Source organism: Anolis sagrei, chromosome 1, assembly GCF_037176765.1.
Source record: "Anolis sagrei isolate rAnoSag1 chromosome 1, rAnoSag1.mat, whole genome shotgun sequence".
In the NCBI taxonomy this organism is placed as follows: Eukaryota; Metazoa; Chordata; class Lepidosauria; order Squamata; family Dactyloidae; genus Anolis; species Anolis sagrei.
In genome coordinates, this window is record NC_090021.1 from 280640861 (window position 1) to 280665783 (window position 24923).

Here is a 24923-nt window from a genome sequence, read left to right on the forward strand (position 1 = left end):
TTTCTGGGTTGTTGTAGGTTTTTTGGGCTACTTGACCATGTTTAGAAGCATTCTCTCCTGACGTTTCATCTGCATCTATGGCAGGCATCCTCAGAGGTTGTGAGGTCTGATTTCTCTGTGTTCTTTATTGTGATATTGGTTTATCACACACTGGATCTGTCACTGCAAAGGACAGCTTGTGGAACCTGCTCCCTCTTATAGGTGCCAATTGCTGGTGCCATTTTCACAGTTCTTTATCATCTCCTTAATAGCAAATATATGAAGAATGTCTAGATGCAGCTTTCTTTTTCTTTCTTTCCTGCTTGTTTTTCCTCTCTCAGAGGCCTTTGGCTCATGGACACTCTTCAAGAACTATGTCATTGTAGCCCTCTCTGATGACTAGAATAAGTGTCTCCTTTGCCTTGTCGAGGATCATAATCTTCAAATGTTGTTTAACCACACAAGCATGTAGGAATAGAGCTGCCAGGATTAAACTACTTCTGCTTGAGCAAGCAGTCCAAGCCATCCCTATTGAGCCTATGTTGTTGTCATTGGTGTATAAATCCTTCTGATCCCCCCCCCCCCCCAACTGATATTCCTTGATGGACCATACATCTTAAGGAATAGAGCATATAAAAATCCTTGCTCAGCCGCTGGAGAGACATTCTTTGCCAGCAGCCAAAAAAGGAGTGTCCATGACAGTACCACACATAGTTGTATAACGTGATTAAACAAATTCACTCAAACAAACTAGTTTTTTCAGTGGACACCTGTTAATGTTTGGGCATGATGCTAACAAGAACTCCAAAACCGATTTGCCTAATGACAGAGGACCATCTCATTTCATTTGTCAAGTCTAGAACTGGTTAGACTTGATCGCCTTAGTGTGCAGAAGCTGGTTGATTTCTCATTCAACAAGAAGGAATTAACTTAAATCAGTCGATCATTGAAGTGACCACAAGGTTTGCTAAGAACATATATCTTCTTAAATTGAATATTTATTTATTTATTAAAATTCCTGATCAAATTATGCTGAGAATGCAAATCAAATATGGCATTATTGAAAACCTTTTGCCGATTCCTCTTCTTACTATTTATCATCAGATCAGAATCGAGCCCACAGTTCTGTCTGGTGTCAGTGAACTGAAAGTGATTCAGATACCTTGAACAGAAAGTAGGCTAGGAAACCTATTTTAAGATTTTTTACATTTTCTCAGTGTTTGTTGGCAGTGACTCACTTTAGTAAAGGTTAATATGGTAGCCTGTCTATTCTAAGGGATTTACTTCCTTATAGATACTGCTTTTGTTAGGGGAGAAAAAAACAATCCTGCACAAATGTGAGTGTTTGTATAAAGCGGGGATGGGGAAACAGTAGACTAGAGTCTCCTCTTCCCATGCCTTAATTATTGGAAGATTACAACTTGTATATGGGTTAAGGATTGGTGAACGTGTTGTGTTTGGGTGGAGTTCCCACACAGAGGTGGCTAGCTCTGGTACGAAAGAAGAAAAATATTATTTTTGTTTTAATGTATGTTTTGGAAGATTTAGTTTTCATTTTGTCATTGTTTCTTTTGATTATTTAAGTTAGCCACAAAAGTTTTTATGTTACTATTGTTTATACAAACAGGTCAATAATGACAGATCTGTACTACCTCAGTCAAACAGATGGAGCTGGTGATTGGCGAGAAAAGGAAGCCAAAGATTTGACAGATCTGGTACAGAGGAGAATAATTTATCTTCAGGTAAGAATTCTGTAGAAAAGCCAGTTATATAGAAGGAAAATATTAAAGTAGTATCTAAGCTAATATGGGACAAATGGGAAAAACAAATATTTATGATTATCGCTATTGTAGTGAATAAGATAATGAAAATGTTTCACATAACAAGTTATATCTAGTGTGGTTATGGGTTTGACAGTATGCTTACATGTTATCAGATGATATCTAATTAAACATTATATAAAAGCATTTATTAAGCAGACTTGAAGTGAATTTCCAGTCATTTAGCTATAACAATAATTATACACACACACATTTTTATTAAAAAAAGAAGTCCAAACATAGTAACAAACAAAAAATATATGCAAGAAAACATATTGAAACTGTATCTACACTGAGAAAGTACACCACTGTCCTTCAGTAAATACAAATTCTATAAATTTCCCCTATATTTTCCAGAAGTTTGTTTGCTTTCATATTCCCTTTTTAACCTTAATGTCACAAGTCAGTTTGGTACAGAGAAATTTGGGACATAGCTATTAACAACATTCTTCTAACTGGATTTTGCTTTTATCTTTCTAAATTTTTTTGCAACTATCAGTTTTGCTGCTTTTAATAAATTGGAGGTTAATTCCTTCACTTCTTGTGAGGATATAATCTTCTCATATAGTGATAATAATGTTGTTTCTGGTGTACTCTTTATCTCTATTTTTATTATTGTTCTTATTTCCTTAAATACTAATTCCCAGAATTTTTAATACATTTACAAGACCACAACATATGGATACATGAGCCTGGTTCTTGGCATCCTCTCCAGCATTGATTTGAATATTTCTCATCTATCTGATTTTTAGTGTTAAATACCATCTCCACATTATTTATAGTAATTTTCTTTCATTCTTATAGACATATTTTTAAAGTGTTCATACTCCATATTCTTTTCCATTCCTGAATATTTAAAGTTCTTCCCAAGTCTAGTTCCCATTGTTCCCTGAAATGGTGTTGAGTCTGCTCGTCTTCTAATAAGAGTTTATAAATATTGTTTTCTACGTTAGTCTCTCTTTGGATAATTGTCATCTCAAAGTTTGCATATTCTCTAACAATAACTTCATTACTAGTTTGAGTCAATAGTTTTCTTCATCACCATAATAGTTTTTAAATGTTAACTGTACTGGGAGGAAATTTGATACTTGTTGATACTTGTTCTTTAGTCTGAACAATGTTGTGTGATTTCTTTCACTTTTAAGGAAATGTGCATGGTATGTTCCATAGGATTGAATCATATGTGCAAGACAACAAGTCTCTGAAGAATGCAAATCCTTTGAGTTTGGATTTCTGTTTAACTTCAAATGTTAACAAAATACTATCCACATTATTCAGTAAAGTCTCTGGTTTGAAGAAGAGTAAGATATTAGTAATTAACCTTAGGAGAGTCAAACAGTTGGAGTTCTCAGGATGCCGTGATTGGGGGCTGAGGGAGAAAGAATATGAGAAGAGAAGTTTGACTGTTTTTAACAATAAAATAAGGGAACAGGATAAGAGATTAAGGAGGCAGGGAAAAATGTGATCAGGATAGATAGGAGAGGTGGCAAGTATAGATAATTATAAAATCAGGAAGGAGGAATAGATATAAAATACCAATGGAGAATAATAGGAAAAGTGGCAGATTAGTTAGGAGCTGTGGAAGAGGGGCTGGTGGTAAAATGCCTGTTGGGGAAACTAATATTAAAACAAGTTTTGTTACATTGAAATTAGTGTAGAGCCACCTTACAAGCTTGAGGTTTAAACCTTCTGTTATGAAATCAATGCTTGTTATGTTTTCATTTTACATATCTGGCCAGGAGTCAGTTGTCCAAATACACATGCATATACAAATTAGATCTGCCAACCTAGCAGTTCGAAAACATGCAAATGTGAGTAGATCAATACTCCGGCGGGAAGGTAACGGCGCTCCATGCAGTCATGCTGGCCACATGACCTTGGAGGTGTCTATGGACAACGCTGGCTCTTCGGCTTAGAAATGGAGATGAGCACCACACCCCAGAGTCAGACATGACTGGACTTAATGTCAGGGGACTACCTTTACCTTTACCTTTATACAAATTAGAACCTGTGGACCTATCCATAGTCCCTTGAAATGCTAAACACAGGGAGTGCTTTACAGGTTTTAGGAGCAAGGTGAATGACAGGAGCTCCTGTTGAGCAAATTGGAGTTAAAATGTATATGTGTATTATTGTTACATTCAGTGAATATCTAATTAACATGGTTTAATAAGGCTCAATACTTCACATAATACAGGAATGTAGCTGGGGGGGGGGCTTGAGGGGCTTCAGCCCCCCCGAAATTATCATGATGGTCCGCGAGAAGGCCTTACTGGTACATAATTTAAATTGTTATGTTTGTTCAAATCATTATCTGATCACCATGCTCGATATATCCCATATGCATGGGGGTATTGGGATAACGATACATAAGGTTTGCTAGGGTAGACCCTCTTTCACTCAGACTCAGCGCCCTCCCCCCCCCCCCCCAAATCAAACTCAGCTCCCCCTGAATCAGAATCCTGGCTACGGGCCTGACATAATACTAACTCATATATACTTTTTGGATTATGGAGCATTCTAGGAAAATAATATAGGATGCAGCCTTTAACTTCTTTAGATTACATGAGAGACTGTATTGTCTAAATATGTCACTCCATTTGCCTTTATACTTCTGATTACTTTCATTTGTGAAAATGCTAAAAGACTTGCTAAATGTCAGGATCTGTGCAACCTGTTTGTCCAAATCAAAGTCTCACTGGTTTGCAGATAGTACTTCATTGGTACAAACAAAAGTAAGCTACACACTACGTTAGTTGACCATAATTTAAAAATTTACAAAGGCCCTGCATTTTGAAATTTAGCATGATTACATTGTTCATAGCATCCAAAGAAAAGGGACAGGCAAGGAGCCAGCAGTCTTAGTGGTTTGTTTGTTGGACATTGACTCTGGAGAACATAGTTTGAATACTCCTTCAGCTGCGAAAATCCACGGGATGACTTTTGGCAACTTGCACATTCAGCCTCACAAAATCCTTTGATAGGTTTGTTTTAGGATCACCATAAGTTGGAAACGGCTTGAAAAACAAAAAACAAAATGAATACATCAAGATTTCAGATACTGATAGATATTGTATACACTCAAAAATATTATGGGATCACCTAATCACATGTTTGTCACAGGGAGAAGAGAGCAGGCATGTTCTCTCCTGCCCCAGAGGTTGAGACTAGAATTAATGGTCTAAAGTTACAGAACAGTACATGTTGGTGCTGGACAACTCTCAGCTGGGGCTACTTCACTGAAAATTCTCCATTGAACAGGGGTTGGACTCAGAGGCCCATGAAACTCCATCTGACTCCATGAACAACAATAAACAGAATTTATAGTTGTCACACTAGAGACAACTAACAAATCAGAAAACTGCTTAACAAACCTGTAGCCTATCGCACAACCCTTTGAAAGTGTACTAGTGACATAATTTCCATCATTCTGAGTGTCATAATACTGATCCAACACTGTACTTAAATGTCTCTATGACAGGAACTCAAGTATGAACAGCCTTTGCTGTCTTGTAATGCTTGGAATTTGGAGACTGAAGGAAATTTTCATTTGAGACTGCAAAATTCTTATTTAAGAAAAAAATACCCTTCACCCCCACCCCCACACGTATGCACGCAGTTATACCCAGAGATAGACACAATGCAGGCTCTAAATAGACTGAAATTCTTATTGGCTCCAGTTAACATATGCAGTAATGCTAGGCCTGGCAGTGCAATCATCTCTACAGGTTGCATGGCTGCCATCCTTCATCTCAAACTGTCCAATGTTGTCAATTTCCGAGTATCTGTTCTGGAGCACTATTGCAGATTTTGCCTGAAAAATATACACAAATATCTGTGCTATTTTGATCACTAGTTATTTTTTGTGAACCACTTTGCATCTCAGTCAAAGAGATAAAGGTGGAATACAAACGAACAATTATTCATTGGCTAAAGTCAGGTTGCTGTTCAAATAAATACTCTTAGCGTCAATTGGTTCATTAATCATTCCATTACATTATTTTGTTCTTATGTACCCTTCTCTGGAAAAATACCTAATTTCATAGATCTTACCAGTTTCAGGTGTAAAAAGTCTTTTATTATTTCCTTTACAAAGCCAAAATACCTACCCTGTTTGGTACCATAGGATTGTTGTAATATCTTCCCCCTAAATCGGTCAGGCACATAATTCTTGTCCATTTTTAACCACATCCTGTCTTGGTAGATCAATTTATCTTTGTATTCCTGGAACCAGGTGTCCAAGTCATTTCTTTGATCTCAGTCTTTAGCCTCTGGATCTTTCATTGAAGCATGTGTTTCCTTTTGTTGGGTTAGTTTCCTGGTAATCACTCCCAACCCCAATTGTTGTGGAGTAAACATTGTGTCTGCTACTTTTTCTGTATGTTGTGTTGTGGAAGCTTTGACAGACTATCTGCCAAGAAGTTTTTCTTGCCTGGGAAGTATTTTAATTTGAAATTGAATTTAGAGAAAAATGTCAGCCACCTCAACTGTTTTGGGCATTTTGAGTATTTCTAAATTTTGACTCTCAGTATAAACTTCATATGTGTACCCCTTCCAAGAAATGCTGCCAAGCTTCTGAAGAAAATTTTATAGTATCTGCCTCTTTATTCCAGATTGGTCAGTTACATTCGGTTTTATTAAACTTTCTGGACAGATAAGCACATGGTTGCAAGTTTCCATTTTCATCTTTTTGGAGTAAAATTCCTCTAGTGACTGCATCACTGATGTCCACTTGTACTACAAATGGCTGCTAGAGGTCTGGATGTTTCAAAACTGACTCTGAACTCATGAGATATTTTTGAGTTTCAGACACTTGAATGATTTGACACACAACTTGTTAGCCAAGAGTTTTTCTACAATATATTGTTGAAGGCTTTCATGGCCAGAATCACTGGCTTGTTGTAGGTTTTCCTGGCTGTATGGCCATGTTCTAGAAGCATTCTCTCCCGATGTTTCACTGGCATCTGTGGCAAGCATCCTCAGAGGTTGTGAGGTTTTCTACAATAGTTCTTATCAACTGTACATAAGATTCAAAAGAGGATGTCATCCAGATATATCAGTAGGCCTTGATACATGTGCTCTGTTACCACTTTGTTTATGGGGTTTTGAAAAATTGCTTGCGATCCTTCTAACCAAAATGGCATTATTTGATAACAGTATTTACCATAAGCACAGTTTAAAGCTTCCTTCCTACATTCTTACTCTATAGTAAAGTTCTCTCAGGTCCAGCTTGGTGAAAATCTTCCCTGTGCTTAGGTGAGCCACCAAGTTCTTGATCAGTGGAGGGAAGTAGTGCTAATTGAATTTAACCCCCAGTAATGTGTAACCAGTCTCAGGGACCCATCTTTCTTTTCTCTAAAAAACCTCTGGATCTCCATTGCCTAAGTGGATGGGGTAATGAAACTATGAGCTAGATTATTATCAAGGAATTCTTTTAATGTTGACATTTCATTTGGGGTCAATCTTTTGTTTGGGCAATTGTGCTTCTGGCTTTATTTTTATGGCACAGTCAGTTTCCTAGTAGGGAGGCAATTTGTTACATTCTTTGTCTTCAAAAACCTCTTTTAAATCCATGTACTCTACTAGGATGGATATGGTGTTTTCCACTTCAGCTCCTCCCAAAATCTCCATGTCCTTTATTTTTTCTCTTTTGCCTTTCTGGAGACCTGGCAGTTCTCCAGAATGTGACTTTGACAGAAGAGGTCTGAAAACTTTTAATTCTCCTCCACTAACCCTTGAATTGTGGAATTTAAGCCTGTCCAAACCTGACATAAGTGGATAACGGGAGGTAGGTTCAATCACAAAGTGTTTTGCATCCCAATGTTCTCCCACTCCCCAAAATAGAAACATGCTCTTGTAGTTATAGAGTCCTCCTTTCATGTTGTTCCCTTCCATCTGTCGAAAAGTTATCAGAGTATGAAGTTTCTCTGAAGTTAATTTCAGTCCTATAGCTACAACGGGGCTTATGGTGGATCTAGTTCTAGTATATCCTAGAGCTAGCACTATGGCCATTTCCACTTCTTTTCTGTTTTTTATAAATGTACCTTTACCAAAAAGGGGGGCGGGAACACTTCTGCTCTCCACTGTTCTGGGCTGCCGTTTTATGGCTGCCTGGATGCCGGCGCACTCTAATCCAGGCAACTCTCATTTCCCGGCAGGTCTTCGCTGTCGGATGCTTCGTCTGTTTGGGATGCCTGGTGTGGTGCTCTCTCTCTCGGTGAAACTTCGCAGCTAGGGCTGGTGCCTTCGTTTTCCTCTCTTTTTCTTTGTCTTCTGCCTGTACTTCGCCTGCCTGCTGTTTGAGACTTTTCTGATGCTCCCTGGGCAAGCTGCTACTAAATGACTTTCTCCTCCACAACACAGACAAAGCCCATCTTCCAACGTCGCTCTTTTTCCCATCGGGTTGATGCTGTCTCCTCTCCTGGGTTGCCTTTCGTTCTTGCTGAGTTGGCTGGCAAGCCTTGCTTCTGGAGTACTCTCCTTCTTTCACCAACTCTCTCTGCTCAGCGAGGACTATCCAGCCCATCAGGGTATTAGAGTTTGCAGATGGTACTTTATTAGTACAAAAAGAAAAACTACACATTACATTAGTGTGAGAACTGAGCTGTTGACCACCATTGCAAGATTTATAAAGCTCTTGCATTTTAAAATTTGTCATGATTGCAGTGTTCATTGGCTAAGGTCAGGTTGCTGTTCAAATAAACATCCTTGCCATTCTTTGGTTCATTAAACATGTCATTACATTACCTTCTTCCTATGCCATTCCCTGGGAAAATACATAATTTCCTAAATCTTACCAGTTTCAATTGTAAAAAGTATTTTATTACTTCTGTAACCATCTAATTCTTATGGACAGATGTCTGAACAAATGGCCTGCCCATAAAACTTGGTATAGGTAAAGGTATTTCATAAACACAACATTTATGGCATGTCTTGTAAAGGAGTCATGACATTAAGATACTGTCATGATTGATTAAGATAAAAATGACTTTGAGAACTGAAACTTTTAAGGGAGGTAGCCTTAAACTAAAGTAAGAACAACTTGGTGACATATCTGCAAACTATTTTTGAAAATACCTTGTTTTACAACATACAAGCTGTGAAGCACTTCCTCTTCTTTCTTATTTTTAAATTATGAAAGGACAAGATTTCACATGCAGCTAAAAGGGAACAGGTTAGGTGATAGTATTCCTAAAACAAGAGAGCCAGCAAGTTATAGTGGTTTGGGTATTGGCCTACATGTCTGAAGACCAGGATTCGAATCTCTACTCATCCATGGAAACCTACTGGGTGACCTTGTCCAACTAACACTTTCAGTCTCGGTGGAGAGCAAACCTCGTCTGAATAAATCTTAACCAGCCCTCCCATGAAAGGTTTAACTTAGGGTCTTCATGAGTTATAAATGACTTCAAGATACGGAACTATATTTCCTAAGACAGATGTGTGGCACCTGAATGCAGTCTTGATAGAACCATAGATACAATAGGAACTTCTTTCTCCACCTTTGCTGTGTTCACTCTTTATTCAATAGAAACTGTTTATATAAATCTCTCTCTCTCTTTCTTTTATAATAGTTCTTACAGTTCTTTATCTAAAATATTCAGAATGAGAAGATGCAAAAAGTGCTGAAATTCTATTTTATGAATATGGATTAGAAATTATCTTTAGAGCCTTTTTGTTTGTCTTAACTGTTTCCCATCTCTCTTGTCCTTCTTTTTCTGTATTGATGATCTTTCTCTCCTTCCACCTTCATGATTTTCACCTTAGACCCTGTTTACATGAGTTAGAATTGTCTTTGGTGCTGCCCACTATTTTTCTTATCTGTTCTTCTCATCTGCCAATCAACCCTTTTTCTTTTTCAGTGGTCATTCATTTCTTCGTGGTTCACATTCCCCTGTTTCTTCTCATAACAATCCTTCACACCACTTGCTAAACCGCAGAATTTTCTTTCTTTGAAATGTTGGAAGAATTTTGAGGCCCTGCGGAAGAAAGAAATGCATGTCCTTGCTAGAGGCCCAATATAAAAATGAATCTCTGCTTAGATAAGGTATGACATCTTATAAGATAAAGCAGTACTTTGAGTTACAAATAGAATTTAATTAAGTAAATAGTGTATTTCAAAAGCATAATAGTCTGAGAGGCATATCCCAGATGTCATATTAATTCCAACACCTAATTACAAATATGTAGTTTCCACAGTCTCGGGGCTATATTGGAGACAGATCCACTTCCCCTCCCTTCATACGTTATGAAGTTTCTTCCTGAACTTAAACTGTAAGATAATGTCAAAAATCTGAACAAAGAGAATGAATATTACAATAATCAGAAAGTACATACATGCTGTGTAATGAGAAAGCATATTTTTCTAAATTATGTTTTTCCCTTTTAACCATTCATTTAAATTTTATTCTTCAGACCATTGGATACTGCCTCCTCTATGGAATGTAGTTTTCTAATATTAGTAATTCTAAATCTTCTAGTAAGAATTCAGTATATGTAACATTTTAGAGAAACCTCCCAATCCTACCTCAGCTTAATACAATATAACACGTTTTACTATCAAAACATTTAATGCAAATAGTAATCTAGTTGTATAACATTGACTTGGCATTATTCCTCTTTCAATAAATGGTTTTTAATCACTAAACAATCTTTAAATAATCTACTTATATATTCTGCAAAAAGATTTCACTTATTTGAAAAACATTGTATCGATTTATCTTTAAGAAGACAAGTCAGTTTGTCCAATTCAGCTAGGCTGAAATGTTTGATCAGCCACAGTGACCAAACATTTGATCACAGTGGGATAACACTTTCTTTCCAATGTCTGGCATATACTATTTGGGCTGCTACTATCAGATTTTGAAAGAAAACCACATTTTTATTACTGATGACATCATTTGCCAGTCCCAACAAAAATATATCTGGTAAAAATTGAATATTCTGTTTCAAAATCCTCTGGATTGTTTCTTTAAGTGCTATCCAATATGCATGTGCCTTATTTATTTTATTTATTTATTTATTTAAAACTTTTATATCCCGATCTTCTCTACCTCCACAGAAGGACTCAGACCGGCTGACAGCAAAGATTCAATGCTTACACTAAAAATCTAAAACATAATACATCAACATTAAATTACCAAATACATATAGGATAAATTACATAAAAACCATTCACCGAGATAAAATCGTGTCCAACTCAGTCCGTATGGCAAGTCTATCACATGTGAAAAAAATGTCCCTTCTTTTGCCTCACATTTCCAACAAATAATGTCCATATTTTAATGTTTATCATCTTGACCAGTTTAGCTAAAGTGATGCACCATCTGTGAAACATTTTATAAAAGTTTTATTTCAGTTCATTTGCCTTTGTGAATGTAAGGCCTTTGTTCCACATTCCCTCCCATACACTAGAATTTATTTCATTACCCACAATTTTTGTCCAATTTAGCTAACTAACAAGGAATATCTGTCAAAGATACAGAGTGGGTAGTTTGTCCTCTTTGTCATTGTTTCTGTGTGTGTATGTGTTTTGGTTTACTTTTGTTTTTTAGTTATTTTAATAATCACCTAGTTATAGTTAGTAGCAATGGACACTATGCAGAAATGCAGTTTTTGACGGTTTTATGTCATTTGTCTGTTTTATTTGTTTTTTTCTTGAATGAAAAACTTGCAATAAATAAATTATGTTTTGCTTATATTTGTATTTGCATTATTAATATTTTCTGCAACGTAACAGTATGCTCGCTTAAGTTATCCCAGGTTGGTCACTATCTCTCACCAAAACTACCTCATAGGCTTGCTGTCAGGGTAAAAATGGGGAGGAGGATCATGTATGCTGTCTTGCCTTTCTTTAAGGAAAGTCAGGGTACAAAAGTGATCAATCTTATCTATCATGTCTGAACCAAGTTGAGGATACAGTTAAAATACATTTAATAACACTAAGGTTTTTTTAACTTGATATTATGATAAATGTCCTTTGAGTGCCTGGAGTGCCTCTGATGTCACTGTGAAAAGGTCCTCCATTGTGCAGTGTGATAAATAAAAGAGCTGTAATGCATTGGTAGTGTGGAATAGTATTATCTCTATGAAGTAACAGTCATTTGGTGCTCTCTTGAATGTATACACTTACCAAGTTTTATTGTAAATCAGGGGGAAAAAGTGTATGACCCCATCATACACTTTCACTTCTGTTATTCTTAATAGGAATGTTAACCTTTAGCTTTGTAAATCTTAATTCTTTAGTATTGTAGTAGTTGAGCAACTGTGTGTCAGTGTTGCCTGTGTAACAACTTAAAGTATAAGTATAGACTTTATGTAGGATAGAGAACACTACAGTCCTGTTTCTAGGTATAACTTTAAGCCAAATTAGATGACTGTGTGGGACCAATTATGTATAGCATTTCATTCTAGATTACCAATAATTAAAACACAATTGTTTTGGGAATCAGCTTAGTAATCTGTAGTTTTAAAAAAGCCAATTATGAACTTCCTGTTCAGTCAGAAACATTGGATATAGCCAGTTGGAAAAAGAATAAAATATATTGGAACAGCATGATACTCCTCTTCAATTTTTAAATTCTTGAGCATTTTGGAAGTGAAAAGTTGGCAGATAATTTTGTTAATTTATATGGCGGAACAACCAACTGAAGACTGAAGCATACACCATGCAGGTTTTACCATAAAAGGGAGCATTGCTAGTTATTAATCTGTTAGTAAATTATGGAGCTTTGCAGAGAAACAGAATACATTTGTGGGTGATTGAAAATACACGTTTCTAATAGGGTTGTAAACAGAATATTTAAATCACCCTTGAAGTACTTGGGTAAATATCAGAATAGGAAAAAAGAGTTCAAATAAAGAAAAACATTTCACAACTGCTCAAAACACAGAACAAATACAAGGAAAAATTAAGCCTTTTACTCCCTCTTTTTGTACCAGTAATAAGGAATTCACTTGCCATATTTTGTGAACTAAAGCATTTGAAAAACTGGGAATCACACTGTGTGTCTACATTTAGGTAATTCATTGTGAATAATCAAGTGTAAGTGGCTGGACCCCATCTTGATGTCAGTGTTTTCAAATACAATATCTTTCAAAATGCATGGGTCTTAATTAGGCTAGTGACCTGAGCAGATTTTTAAGTAGGAAGAAATACAAACTGAAGACACAATAAGAACCCAGTATGATAAACCAGAAGCCAGTGGCAAATGGTTGCTTCCATGACAGTAAGTTGATAATTTACTCCCAAATTTTATTTGGAAATTTAAAAAATCTGACCTAGGTCTGGGCTAATTTTGAAAATTTTATAGTGGATTCAGCATGCTACTGACATAGAAGCCAATTCCTACCATGGCCAAAACAAAACATGGATTATAATCTACTGAGTGCTGAAAAGACCACCAGTAGGTTTGCCATTGTTGAAGTACAAGAAAAATCACCACTCCAGTGGTATCTGAAACTCTGGACTTGGAACTTACAAATGTTTGCAGTTCTATGATTCAAATGCTAGAAGTATAATGCTTCTCGTGCATATTTTATTAGTATGTGGTGGTCATTTCATGTTGCTTATAATTGGATGCCATTTGTAATTATCATATCATCCACAGCTGGACTTCCCAGATTTAAACTCAGTGTTAAGTAAAATTAAATTTAAAAAAATTAAAGAATCATGAAAATTGTTAATATTAAATTTATGATCTCCGCAGAAATGGGCTGAATCTGATGGGTGGCCGGGGGTGAGGTGGGGATGATCCCTGTTTAAACACTGAATATTTTGAATTGCATTGAATTAGCCAAGATGAGAGAGTGAACTACTTAGACAGAATGATGCTCAATTCATAATCAGCGTAGCCAAAAAGTGGGGATACTTTGTAGGAAACTGGGATACATATTGTAGACAAAAAACATGTTGAAATTGTGAATAAGCTACTATTTCTTTTTTCTGTTTTGCATAACCTTTTTCTGTTGGAAATCTTCCCTGAGCATATAAAAATACGAACTGTGGGTAAAAAACATAGCAGGAGTATATAATTTCACTTACCTAATTAAATTAAATTAATTAATTTAATTACCTAATTTAATTAATTTAATTAATTTAATGAATTAGGATGGATAATAATATTGAGGATAGTTTTGACAGTGTGGTGAGTGAATTAGAACCAGACATCCTGAGGAGTGAGGTTGAACGGGCCTTAAGAAGCATTTCTAACAACAAGGCAGCAGGAGACAACGGGATCCCTGCTGAACTGTTTAAAATTTTGAAAGATGATGCTGTCAAGGTGATGCATGCCATATGCCAGCAAATATGGGAAACACAAGAATGGCCATCAGGCTGGAAAAAATCAACGTATATCCCCATACCAAAAAAGAGAGATGTAAAGACTGCTCAAACTTTCGTACAGTGGCCCTTATTTCTCATGCCAGTAAGGTAATGCTCAAGATCCTGCAAGGAAGACTCCAGCAATACATGGAGCGAGAGTTGCCAGATGTCCAAGCTGGGTTTAGAAAAGGCAGAGGAACGAGAGACCAAATTGCCAATATTCGCTGGATAATGGAGAAAGGCAGGGAATTTCAGAAAAACATCTATTTCTGTTTTATTGTCTATTCTAAAGCCTTAGACTGCGTGGATCATAAACTGTGGCAAGTTCTTGGTGGTATGGGCATACCAAATGACCTTATCTCTCTCTTGAGGAATCTGTATAAGGAACAAGTAGCAACAGTAAGAACTAACCATGGAACAACAGACTGGTTCAAGATTGGGAAAGGCGTACGGCAGGGTTGTATCCTCTCACCCAACCTATTCAACTTGTATGCAGAACACAACAAATGCAAAGCTAGGGTAAAAATTCCTGGAAGAAACATTAGCAACCTTTGATAAGCAGGTGACATCACTTTGATAGCTGAAAACGAGGAGGAGCTGAGGAGTCTTCTAATCAAGGTGAAAGAAGAAAGTGCAAAAGCTGGGTTGCAGCTAAACATAAAAAACCCAAGATTATGGCAACAAGAATGATTGACAACTGAAAAATAGATGGAGAAAACATGGAAGCAGTGACAGACTTTGTATTTCTAGGTGCAAAGATTAATGCAGATGCAGACTGCAGTCAGGAAATCATGAGATGCTTACTTCTTGGGAGGAGAGCAATGTCCAATCTCGATAAAATAGTGAAGAGTAGAGACATCACATTGGCAACGAAGATCCGCATAGTTAAAGAAATGGTATTCCCCACAGTCACCTACAGATGTGAGAGCTGGACCTTAGGGAAGGCTGAGCAAAGGAAGATGAGAGTGCCTTGGACTGCAAAAAGATCCAACCAGTCCATACTTCAGGAAATAAAGCCCAGCTGCTCATTGAACGGAAGGATAGTAGAGGCAAAGATGAAGTACTTTGGCCACATCATGAGAAGAAAGGAAAGCTTAGAGAAGACAGTTATGCTGGGCAAAATGGAAGGAAAAAGGAAGAGGGGCCGACCAAGGGCAAGATGATGGTTGTTATCCTTGAAGTGACTGGAATGATCTTGAAGGAGCTGGTGACAGCCGACAGGGAGCTTTGATGTGGGCTGGTCCATGAGGTCACGAAGAGTCTGAAACGACTGAACGAATGAACAACAACAACAATTTGATTAATATTAATTGATTACTTTTTTTGTGAAAATAATTCTTTTCAAAAGAAAGAAAATGTTTGTAAAAAAAGTGAATGAGAAAATTATCCACCTACATCACATTGGATAATTGAACCATGGTGCACTTTAAGTCCTCCATATTAGCAGGTCGAACCAATTAAAAATATCAGTATAGGAACTGAACTGATATATTGAGCTATTTCTGTTTAAAATTGCAACGATGCACTTAGTATACACTAATTTTTGTCTTGAAACATACTTTTAAAACTTTGTACTTGGAGCAGGGGATGGCTCAGTTTTTGAATAAAAACATAACAAACATAACTAGGTCAGTAACTAGTACAGCCATATCTATCTATATCTATATATCTTTGGATAGCACAGGAAAGGGTTAACACTCTTGTGGTGTTTGTTTTTCTGTTTGTGTTCCTATTTTTTGGAGTATTTTTAAAATATTTGAATACATGACAGATTGGTAGGGTCACTTCTCTTGATTTATTAAATACAAGAAAATACTAAAAAAAAAAAAGTAAAATAATTCTAGCATGCCGAATGAGTGGTACATTTCTCTCCCCCCCCCCTCTTAAATATAGTCATGTGATTGAAGTTCATGAATCCCTTCAAATGGCATGAATTGATTTGTATTATATGAATTTAAGTTAGCTAATAATTTTATGAAGTACAGTAGTACATTTTGAGGAGTGGAAATTTTCCAAGTGGAATTGTAGCAGAAGATATCACTGTAAATAAGTGGGAAAGATATCTTAGAACCACAGTGTTAATGGCTAAAACCAGCCTGATGTTCCTCAGGTCCACAAAGACCCCCCCCCCCCCCACGAGACTTGTAGGATATGGCTTCTTGAATTTCTGAAAATAGACAAACGTAATTGGCGATCCAGTTAATTGGGGCTCTGTGCTTTGAGAAGGTAATAATCTGACTATTAAAATAGTGTCACTCTGATGTCCCTAATAACAAATCTTGCCAAGAGAACCCTGTGATAAGCTCACCTTAAGGTCGGCCATAAGGTTGCCAAAAAGTACTTGAAGGCACTCAGTAACAACAAAAATAAAAAATGCTGTAGGATAGGATGTGAGATTTTTTACAGCCGGGGAGAGGGGGGAATTGCACAGTCTTTCAGATGTTCCTGAACTGAAATTTCAAGCAATCCTAGTCAGCATAGATAATGATTAATAATGCTGAGAGTAACAGTTCATCAACATCTAAATAGTCATACTGTATTCCAGACAGCATAGATGGTTCATAGGAAATAGTCTTCAATAGATGTCTCACCTGATAACAACGTGTATTCATGGAACTGAGCTGTCCAGATCCAGGTCACAAAACCTTGATGATACTGATTCAGAAACATAAGGATGTTGGTAGAGTTCTTCTGAGCCAAACATAATGCTTTGAGAGCCAATTCAAGCTCACATCATATTGAATAATCATCTTCTTATAACAGACTTCGTAAAAATTTCATAACTTGCACCAATTTCCTTCTGGCAGCTGAGGCACAAGATCCTATAAAATCTTTCACTCTCTCATAGGTAACATATTTTGAAAAAAGAAAAAAACAATTGTAGGCTTCGTGAGCTTCTTGGCATATGTCTGCAGATACTGTTTTCTAAAACCTCTTCCCAGTCATTATCCTGTAGTGCTTATTTCAAGAATTGTGACATCTACACATACATTTTAATTTACAGGCATTTTTAAGTGTAACTGTGCCAATAGTATCACCATTAGTGAATATTTTGAAGTTATGAAGTAATTTTACAAATTGACTTTACAGACTTCACATTGTACTCTGATTAAATAGCATCTTCCTGGCTGGTTGTACTTTTGATTTATCTGTATTAATAAAGGTGTCTGTGTCAAAGTCTCCTTTTGTGTATGTTTCTGCCAAAGCTCCAAGACCGTGAAAGCTGGATAAATGAAATTTATCCTTTGAATTGTATACCACAAGATTATTTGTTCTAATCATTGGCTTAGTTTATTTAAATCTGTCTGTAGTTTACAATACCATCGTCATTCATGTAATGAGAGGCTTTGCTAACCTGCAGAGAGTAAGCTTCAGTCAGATTTAGCATATTGTTTCAGCAGAGACTCTCAGTACAGCTCCAGAGGTATGGCAGAACAAACAACATGCTGACTGTGAGTGCTGCTTCTCCTTGCAGGATTCCTGCACTTCTTGAGACATTCAGGAGAGCTAAGAAGGCCCTGCTTACCTGGTAAGAGAGGTTAGAGGTAGAGTGAAACACTGAATGAGAAAGAGTGATTAATAAGAAAGGGGGAAAGTACAGGGGGGAAAGCGCTGGGTTGGGGATGGGAGATACATCACATGAGTGAATGAGGAAAAAGAGAAAGCAACTGACTTGGTAAGGAAAAATAAAGAATAAATTGTTTGGTAAGGAGAGAAAGAGAGCACTCACTCTAGGAGACAGAAAAAGCACTATAGAACACCTAGATAGGTGAGAGGGAAACAGCAATGGGATGAAAGCATTTCTAGCTACTGTGATTCAGGCTTCTTCTGCTAGTTTAGCATATTTCACCTGATCACCTAGAAGGCCTGTGTAAAACTACTAAAATATATGAAAAACGGTGTTCAATTAATCACTTCTTAAAAGGAGCATTATACTCAAGATCTATGGTTATTTAAATCAACTGTGAAACAAATACACTGCTAAAAGGTAATGAATAATGATACTGAAAAGAGTCATATAAATCGGATGCTGCAACTGAAAACACTCCATCACCAGTCATAACTTACTTTATTTCACCATAGTTGGGTATTTAATGCTGATCTTAATGTCTAAGTGGATTCATGATTGAGATAGGCAGTTCTGTAAGTATCTGAATCCTTTACAGCTCTCTTGGTACTTAAAATGGTTTGGTATCTAATATCTTTCATTCAAAACCAGGTATTTTCCATACTTTGTGCTTCAGTAAATAATTTTGCATCAACTGTACGTTTTGGGTAGTCTTTAAAGGCAGCCTACATAGAGTGCATTGCTGTGCTATGAATGAAATGCTCAAAGTGTATGATAATTATTTCTAAATTGTTTTTGAATATAAGCAATTGCAGCTTATCTACTGAAATTTTGATCTAGATTAAGTCAGTGTCAATATAAAGTGGCCCTCAAGCTTCCACGGGATAAGGCTGCATCCAAACTATAAAAGTACTTCTTTCTAGAGCTCTTCATTCCTATAAAAGGGTGATTGTACACAATATCCTAGGCTTAGTAAGGCACCTCCCACACCAGTAGAATTTCAGTTTATCAACTTCCCTCTAATCCATTTTTGATCATGACATCCTGAATTTGATTTTAAAGGGAGGAAGTGGGAGGAAGTGTGAGAGAGGGGTGGAACTTGCCATCTCTGAATGAGTTTGCTTGGTGCCTGTAAAATGCAAGGTAATAAGTAGTGGGTTTCTTTGTGAGATGCAATGCTAAGTTATTCACAAGTTGTGAATTAGAGGGTATTTTGAAAATTGGTGGAGTATCTTTAGAAAAGTTCAAAGAAGTGTAAATTGCAGCAGAAGTAGTGCCACATCCTGCCCACACACTTTCACTAGAAAGATTTAAACCCAGCACTATTGCAGACAACATTGACCACATCAGATGGGTAAAATTCCTCATCCTACAACTCTTCCACTTTATTTGAGGCACAGAGCCTGCCGGCTTCCATTGCACAACGTTGATCTACTTCCGGCGAGACTGCCTCAAGTGAAGTGGAAGAATTGCAGGAGGCTGCAGTAGCAACATGGGAGGCTTCCTGTGTTGCATAGGAAACAATGGGGTGAATCTGGGCGGCAATGCTCTCTCCCCTCCCCCCCCCCCCCAATGAGAGAGAAGGCGTACAGGGCAACAGATTTTCCCTTCCTCCTGCCAGATTTGCCACAATGCATGGCACATCCCAGCCTTAATGTGATGAGATCCTTAGTCAACATCAGAATTCTATTTTATTTCCTTGGGAATTTTTTTTCTTTGGACTAAAGTTTGCAGAATCCTCAATCAGTTGTTCCTCATAATAGTGAATGAGAGATCCTGGAAGTGTCCAAAAAGCCCCTTTCCAACTCTGATTAAATTGTATCAAAAGCTGAAACAGTATAGTCTATTAATCAGGTGTTCCTTAAAGTACTTTTTTCATTTCTAAGAACTCTTTCAAATGTATTTGTTGCTCTAAAGTGATGCTCTCCTTCACTTAATTAATTGCTTCATGACCATTCTCATTTGTTCTGAGAGGGGAAAAACATTTCTTTTGTTTCTCTCTTTATTCTCCATAGAACCCCAAGGATTGTAGCAAAGCTAAGAAACTAGTTTGTAACATCAACAAAGGCTGTGGTTATGGTTGCCAACTTCATCATGTAGTCTACTGTTTCATGATTGCATATGGCACACAAAGGACGCTAATTTTGGAGTCTCAGAACTGGCGCTACGCTACTGGAGGATGGGAAACAGTTTTTAGGCCAGTGAGTGAGACCTGTACAGACAGATCAGGAAGTACTACTGGGCACTGGTCAGGTAAGTCTTGGTGAATTACTCAGCTATCCCCACCCCCCTTTTGCATAGTAGAAATGTGAAAAAGAAGTATGTTGACTTGAGTTAAAATTCCAAATAATATGCCTATCCATTGTGGACAGAAGGATAGGATTTTTTTTACTATTAAAGAAATAGAAATATCTGTCTATCTATCTATCTATCTATCTATCTATCTATCTCTCTCTCTCATAGGAATATGAAATGCATATTTCTTCCCCAGATTGCTCCACTTGTAACAAGCAGTGTAACAATGAGTTCTTCGAGCTGATGCGAAATCTATTTTACAAATATTAAAGAAAACTGAGAAAATCAGGTTATAGTAGTCGTTCTTAATTTGCTGTCATTCCACAAATCTGCAACATTTTAACAAACCCTCTGAAGCCAAATTAGTTTATGTAAAAATGTGCTCAGACAAGGTAACTGCATAAATGATATGTGCAAATAAGGCACATTTGGTCTCATGGCTACCAGTCAACTCCTTAATGTGAATGTTCTTAGAAAAACTGGCATTTACTAAACCTTTACCCTGCTTTTTTGTTGACATTACAGTGCTTCTCTGGAAAAAAATATTTTTGCTCTTTTCTAACCAGGATTGTTAAGAGGCATTCCTGATTGTTACCTCTTTGCTTTATGCCACTTTTTAAAGGCTGTCTCCAATATCTTTCAAAGGGCATTGGATGAGGAGGGAATGGGTTATCTAAATAATTGGGATAATAAAAACTATCTTTATGTTGAGTTTTATGATATTTGATTGAAGATCTGTGTAGTGCAGTAGTTGACTTCTGATTCATCAGAAAAACATGGGAAGCTTACAAATTAACAGAACGAAAATTTCCCTCTTCCTTTATTGATTTGGTTCTTTTAACCTTTTAAACATCTTCTCTCTCAGTAATAAGATTCAAAGCTGCTAATAGTATATTTGTTCATATCAGAGACATGTTCCTGAATACTTTGGCTTAATTTTTAGGACTTTACGGTGTGTCTTATTCTCCACAATATTTAGCATCGTCCTCAATTGTCATTCTTTATCAAACTAAATATGTTTGGACATGTTGGCTAAGATCCAAAAGTTAATCTTTCTAAATGCAGCTTATAGCACTGAAAAACAATTGTAGAGATTTGCTTTTGTATAAGCAGTTTTTAAAAACCAGCATTCCTCTGGTGGAAAACATGCAGTAAAAGTTTTGTAAGACTTCGTGAAAGCCTTACTCTTCTTACAATGAAGAACATTTTATTATTATAGAAATGAATCTTGCTGAAGAACATTCAAAGAATAATAGATCTAATTAGTAGCCATTTTTCTCCACTTCTAGGAATTTTTGTTTGAGGAGTAACTCATGGTTATAAGCTGAATAGGCAAAAGTTTGAATGAAGATCAGTTGCATTGCATATCTCATCATTAATAGAAAACTTCTAGAATTTCTGTCCTTGGTAGAAAAAGCAGAGAACATTTTCAGAAAACACATATTTTTGTTCTTATCCATCATGATTGTGGAAAAAACTTTGATTTTTTGCAAATTTACTTAAATGAGTTACTAGTTCATAGAGTTTCCGTTTAGGTTCAAGCCATCTGAGGCATTTTAGAAATGAGTGCAGCTCAGATTCTCTGAATTAATCCTCTGAACCAATTTTCAGGTTCGGTTTCAGGTTTGGTTTGGCTCCCATTGTTAGAATAGGATCTTCCCAATGAAGGGCATCATCCCATGTGAAAGTAATTGATACATGTTCTGTCTGTATGAGGTTAGTTTTAAAAGTATCTTAAAGTTGGTGGACATCACATAAACGGCATATTTCCTGGATACATAGTCCAAGAGCATGTCCCTCATGATAGTGACTGAGCACTGTATATTTCTTTCATTTGTTTAACCGTATTTATATCCTGCACTTTTGTCCATAAAGGGACCAAAGACTGGTTTGCCAGATATAGTCTTTCCTGGGTAGGGATAATACGGACACAATAATCCATGCACAGGCAACTTCCCAATTAGATTATTGCAATGCATTGCCCATGGGGCTACCTTTCAAAACAATTTGGAAACTGCGGTCAGTGCAGAATTAAGTGGCTAAAGGAATTGAGCTAGTTGCCATTTCTCTCTGGTCTGAATTCAAGGAACTGTTAATGACTTTTAAAGCCCTAAACTGGGTAGGACCTTGATACCTGAAACTATATATCTCTTTATATTCATCTGCCTGTGGTTTGTGGTTTGCTGGAAGGGCTCTTCTCTGTTTCCCATGAGTCAGAGGACATAGAACAGGCATTCTCTGCGTTGGCACCTCAGTTGTGAAGCACCTTCCATTACGTGTCCAACATTGCTGCCAGCATTGCTCCTGTTTCGACTTCAAATAAAAGCATGGTTGTTCGTGAAAGCTTTTGGAGCCTGATTGATTATAGGAGCACCTTCTTATACACATGTTTTTATTCATTTTAAACTGTCTTAAATGTTGTAATATGTCTTTTAATTTGTTAATTGTTTGCAATATTGTTTAGCTTTTTAGAGTAATTTAATTGTTTATGCTGTTCCAAATTGGTTAAATTCATTTTACTGTACATTTCCAGAAAAAGTGCTGTATATAGATTTCAGCAGATGTTGGTTGTCATGCAAGCAAAATGTCACCTGACTACTCTCTTGTCAGCTAAAACTTGGGAGTATGTTGAACTGAACACAATATAAAATTGATATTGTAACCAAAAATATGCTGTGCTTGTACACTGGAATTATTTCTCTCTTTAAAAGGATCAGTTTGATTCTTATATAGCATCTCTCACTTGGTTTATTATTCAGTAGAAGTGACATTAAGGTGACTTTTATGTATTTTACCTTTTTTTTGTTAGATTGGTTTCATCAGTTCATAGTGTAATGTAGTTATAATTAATCAGTCAGGAGATTAATTGGGTTTCTAGGGCACCCTGTGGTTAACCAGAACATTTTCAGCTGATACAGTAACCTTGTAAGAGATGTGTTCAAACAAAATATCACAGTCTATCATTTTTTTTCTAATCTTTAATTGGAAGCTGTAAACTGTGCAGGTGGAAAGAAGATCACTTGTTTGCTATATGTGATGATTTGCACCTCACAGCAGTTGGCAGGAATGTTTTTGCTAAGAGTCTCACAGATCTGATCAGGAGGGCTTTAAACTGAGTCATGTGGGCGAGGGAGACAACATTCTTGAGGAGAGTAGTTCACCATGTACTGGAAATAATAGGCTGAATCTTATATAGAGAACCAGATAAACAGCACAAGAACTCAAAGGGGGAAAGGGAAAGGGGAAAAAGGAAAAAGGTGGAAAGGGAAAAATCTCTCAAACAAGAAACTATGGGGAATAACCCATGATCTTATGTCTCTAAATGAATACATAGAACATAGGAAGTAAATAAGATGAACCTATACTCTTAACATGGCAAAGCTATTATGATATAATAGGCATCACTGAAACCTGATAGGATGAGTCTCATGATAGGTATGCAATGACATAGGGGTATTATTTCAGAGAAATTGGTTAAACAGGAAAGGAGGAGATGCAGCATTATATTTCAAGAATGAGCCCCCGGTGATCTGCAAAATGTAGATCTGAGCTTCATGATTTCAGTCATGCCAGTTCTGAATTGAAATTTCCTATTTTTTTTCAGAAACTCTTTGTTTTTGTTTTTGTTTTTTAAAAAAACAAACAAACAAACCCCATGCATATTTACACAGTGGGAATATACAATATGACCCTGTCCACCTTGGAAATAGCTGAACTTGTTGCATTTGGGTTTGTAAAAAAAAATAATATGGAAGAAATCAAGTCATTCCATCATGTCAGGCAGTTGTATTTCTAAAATTTATAAAATTTAAGCCTCTTTCCACTGCTTCCTGTCCTTATATTTCTAAATTGATGGAGTGGAATTGAGATGCTGGAACCCAAACCTTGAGGCAGCTGAGTTTTGTTCATAGCTATATGGGTTGAGTGTAATGCAATGTTCCTGGGTTAGAAATGTCATTTCCTAATTAGTTATATTATTAAAACATGGAAAAATCTATTAAACTGCAAAATCTTTGTTTTTGCGGAACATCTCACAAGACATTTTGCTATAGTTTTACAATGAATATCTCATTGACTCTCAACCAATTCAACAAAGTTTGTGGCAGCCACAAAAACAAAGTTTCTGGAATATAACAACTACTTCCAAAACAAGTACTTCACAATTAAGCAAGAAATAACACTTTCAAACCAGGAACAGATTTATTTTCAGATTTTGTTATATAGTGTAGCTTACCCTGGAAACGAGAAGATTGAAAGGAAATACTATAGCCTTCTATGTGAAAGGCTGTCGTGTAAAAAACTCAAAACAAAAAAAAGTATTCAAATTACAATATTGTAAACTGTTTTGGTGAAGTGCTTGGGAAACTGAAAATGATTTTTGAAAGTTTCTCCTTTCTCTGGAGTTAAAAGAGAAGAATTTTCCTTCTGTAAGCTTCACCATCACGTTTCATCAGGTTTTCCCATCACTGAGATGAGGTTAGGATTATAAAAGTATCAAATTGGTCTCACCAGCATTTTTATACCAGTTGACTGTTTTAATGACAGCTATCCACTCATTTCACCAATATAGTGCAGCTTCTTCCGTAGCATTCAGTTTCTGTAGCTGCATGTCTTTTCATTTACAGGACTGTGCTCTTAATTCTACACAGTACTTTTCACTTTTTTATTTCATTGTAAATATATTATAAGGTGCAGGCTCAGCTTTTAAGAAAATTATGACTGGCAACATCCCTTTATCCAATTCCACCCCCTTTCTGGCTCGCAGTTTCAATGAAGAACAATTATTTTATGTATTATGTTGCATCTACCTCTAAAATTATTATTATTATCAACGTCGTTCTCGTCATCATCATTATCTGTTTGGGAAAGAAAAATTTGTGTTTTTCTTTGAAAAACGATAGAATATATCTGCTTTCTGAAAATGCTATATTTGCGTTCA

General features: G+C 36.5%; 1 protein-coding gene across 2 annotated transcripts in view; it reads left to right on the forward strand.

Moving 5' to 3' along the window:
- FUT8 (fucosyltransferase 8) overlaps positions 1-24923 on the forward strand; it is a 109724-nt gene that overhangs the window by 63852 nt on the left and 20949 nt on the right. For both annotated transcript variants that reach the window (XM_067462786.1, XM_060762854.2), the window contains 2 exons: positions 1607-1721; positions 19705-19942. In XM_067462786.1, coding sequence (XP_067318887.1) covers positions 1607-1721; positions 19705-19942 — 353 coding nt within the window. The remainder of the gene's footprint in view (positions 1-1606; positions 1722-19704; positions 19943-24923) is intronic.